The sequence below is a fragment of the Pagrus major genome, chromosome 18 (genome assembly GCF_040436345.1).
Source record: "Pagrus major chromosome 18, Pma_NU_1.0".
Lineage (NCBI taxonomy): Eukaryota > Metazoa > Chordata > Actinopteri > Spariformes > Sparidae > Pagrus > Pagrus major.
Window position 1 is genome coordinate 24459119 of NC_133232.1, and position 3535 is coordinate 24462653.

At 47.9% G+C, this 3535-nt stretch overlaps 1 protein-coding gene across 1 annotated transcript; it reads left to right on the forward strand.

Moving 5' to 3' along the window:
- The first annotated feature begins 274 nt into the window (after positions 1-274).
- adra2db (adrenergic, alpha-2D-, receptor b) lies at positions 275-3051 on the forward strand. The gene has a single exon (XM_073487666.1). It carries the CDS (start codon positions 636-638, stop codon positions 1908-1910), a length of 1275 nt encoding a protein of 424 aa, XP_073343767.1. The 5' UTR covers positions 275-635; the 3' UTR covers positions 1911-3051.
- Positions 3052-3535: the final 484 nt, after the last annotated feature.

Genomic DNA, 3535 nt, shown 5'->3' on the forward strand with positions numbered 1-3535 from the left:
AAAACAACAGTGTGAGAATATGAAATCAAGCACAACAAGCCCAAGGGCTGGCCTGCAGACAAACACTTTCATTTTCAAAGAAATCTCAAATCCAACTGTCTAAACAAAGCTCTCTCTCTCTCTCTCTCTCTCTCTCTCTCTCTCTCTCTCTCTCTCTCTCTCTCTAACTCTCTCTCTCTCCTTTAAGTTCAGAGATGGGCTTGTCCTCGGAATGATGTCACCTCACTCCTCTATGGGCATTCATTCCACCAGCACCGTGCATCTCTCGCGCGTCTCCAGAGCGATGCTGTTCTCCAGGACGCAAAAGCAGCTTTACGCACGAGGATGTGACAGCCGAGGAATGACTTTACTCGTGGAGCCTTGGACTGTGGACTCTTTTCTTCTCACAGATATTTCCGGACCTCTCTGTGCCCGTGAGGACCTTTTGCAGGGGTTGCAGTTGGACGAGCTACATTTGTGCCGGCGCTGTGTCTCATGTGGGCTGCTCTCTGTTTGGACTGACCAGGAGCGTAACGCGCAACGCAGCTCCATGCGTTAGTTAAGAAGGCTGCTCAGCGCACCCAGTCTGAGCTGTTTTCGAAGAAAAACGGGTGCGAAACAACAAACATGATACGAGAGGACAAAGTGGAGCCAGAATGGATTTAATCCAGTTAAATCTGTCGGTGGAAAACGTCTCCAACGATGAGAACGCCACGGACGCGCCGCTTGCCTTGCCACACACGGGGGCAGCCACTGCGCTCATCATCCTGGTGGTTACTGTGATCATTTCGGTGACTATTGTCGGTAACGTGTTGGTGATTGTAGCGGTGCTGACCAGCCGGGCTCTCCGTGCGCCCCAGAACCTTTTTCTGGTCTCTCTGGCATCAGCGGACATCCTGGTGGCCACGCTGGTCATCCCTTTCTCCCTCGTCAATGAGGTCATGGGCTACTGGTACTTTGGAAGCACTTGGTGCGCATTCTACCTGGCTCTGGACGTGCTGTTCTGCACCTCATCCATCGTGCACCTGTGCGCCATCAGCCTGGACCGCTACTGGTCGGTGACGAAGGCGGTCAGCTACAACCTGAAGCGGACTCCAAAGCGCATCAAGTCCATGATCGCTGTAGTGTGGGTAATATCTGCTATCATCTCCTTCCCTCCTCTCCTCATGACCAAACACGATGAACGGGAGTGCCTGCTGAACGATGAGACCTGGTACATCCTCTCCTCCTGCCTGGTGTCCTTCTTCGCTCCGGGTCTTATCATGATTCTGGTTTACTGTAAGATCTACAAGGTGGCCAAGCAGCGCTCCTCCACCGTGTTCGTGGCCAAGAACGGCCTTGAGAGGCAGCCCTCTCAGTCCGAGACTTGTTTCGTCAGGAAGGACCGCTTCGAGATGGAGAGCCCCAGCAGCCAGAGCTCCGGGAGCCACCAGCAGAGGCAAGGGGAGCTGGATGACATCGACCTGGAGGAGAGCTGCTGTCCGTCGGATACTAAACCGCGCAATCACCGCTTCACCAAGCGGAGAAAGGTGGAGGGGTCGGACTGCTGCCCTCCTCAGAACTGCCGTCTCTCCTGGGCTTCGGCCCGCGCGTTGCACCTCTACCCGGAGCAGAAGAACCCAGCTGGGCGTCAGCAGCTGGCAGCGGCCAACAAAACCAAAGTGGCCCAGATGAGGGAGAAACGTTTCACCTTCGTGCTGGCGGTAGTGATGGGGGTGTTCGTGCTCTGCTGGTTCCCGTTCTTCTTCACTTACACCCTGCATGCTATCTGCAGAGAGAGCTGCTACATCCCCGAGGCACTTTTCAACCTTTTCTTTTGGATTGGCTACTGCAACAGCTCTGTGAACCCCATAATATACACGATTTTCAACAGGGATTTCAGGAAATCCTTCAAGAAAATCATATGCAGAACTTCTAAACGCACACAATAACACAGAGAATGGGTTCATGGGACAAACGTGTTTTTGCGCTTGAAAGGAAGTGTGTCAGAACTCATTCTTCTCCCGTAAAATCCTTTAAATGTAACTTCTATTATGTTGAAAAAAAAAAAAAAAAAAGGTCCAGTGTTGTGTTCAAAGTCTATGAATAAAATGTGGAGTTTAGCAAAAGAAACTAGAAACATTTGCAGTGTTTCAGTGTTGCAAACATGCTCAGCTATTTAATCATTGAATATATTTATGCCACTGTGGACATGCAGAGTTGTAATATATAGGTCGCTGTATGATAAGTCCTGCAAACCTGCACCTTTGAAAGAGGAATCCCTGTATTGGATCAATCTTTTATGCTGCAGCAAGCAGGAGGAAGGAGCTACTTCAGAGTCAAATTCAGGCCACGAATGCAGCTGGATTGCAGTGCTGGAGGCTGGTTCACAGCGGGTGTTTTGTGTGGAGATAAATAGAAGATTAATCTGCACCATCTCTAAGATGTGGGCACGGGGATAAGCGGGGAAGTCAGAATTGCCTCTGAGTGTCTCACGGGGAGAAAAGAAGAAATCAAATACTATAGAAAATGTTGCCTGGTTGGGTTTCTCGGCAATATTACAGGTAATTTGGATACACACATTTATCTCTGCTTGCTGCAGTTAAAGGGGCACTATGTAGTTTTTGAGAAGTAAGAATTTTAACATTTACAATATTAATGAGGCAATAAAACAAACTCAGAAATATTTAGTTTTCCCATTACTGAATAAACAAGCTGTTCTCAGAGGAAGATAAGGTCCCCAGAACACTGTTTGAAGCTAGAAAGGTGGCAGGGTCCGCCACATATAAGCAAAGTAATACTCTCTCTCAGCCGTTTCTTATCAGCGAACCCCCAAAATTACGTAAGAGTTTAATCTCACAGCTCCGCCACAACATCACACCACCTCACACCAGAACAATGGCCAAGCTGAGACCTGTTTGTGCTAAATCTGTGTATTTCATTTCAATACCTCAGTGTTTTTTCAGTAAATATTTAAACATCGTGAGATCACAATTCTTCTATACAGCCTGATTTCAGAGATCAGGTCTGGGTCCAGCAAATATGACTTTTACTGTGTTGTAACTCTCCTTAAAAATAAAATGTTTCTGGGAAGGTGACTGAATGTGCCAGAGGAAGGATGCAGTGACACGCAGTCCTGCTCCCTCTGTTTGAAAAATAACACCCTGGGACGCAGTTATTGCAGGTGGAGCTGGACTTTCATCCGGCATCAAATCTCCCCGGTTCAATAAGAGAGCTTAATAACCACGAGCCGAGCCTAAGGCTGCAGTCCTCCGCTTTATAAAGCCGCATCATCATCACAAAAGTCTGAGGAATTATGACTTCTAACTTCCCCCCTCTTCTAAATACAGAAATAATTCGCAGGAGGCAGGAGTCTTCAAACTTTATGGGAAAATATATATATAAAGAAGTGTTTTCCATACTGTGGTTGGCTCATGATCCATCTGGGATATAGAGTGCATGATGAAGCTAGCTTGTGCTCCTCTGGGAAAACTCTGGATAGCAAGAAGAAGGCTGACCAGCTCTGTATCAGCTTATTGTCTGCATGGGGTGTGCTGGGAGTAAATACACTATTTAT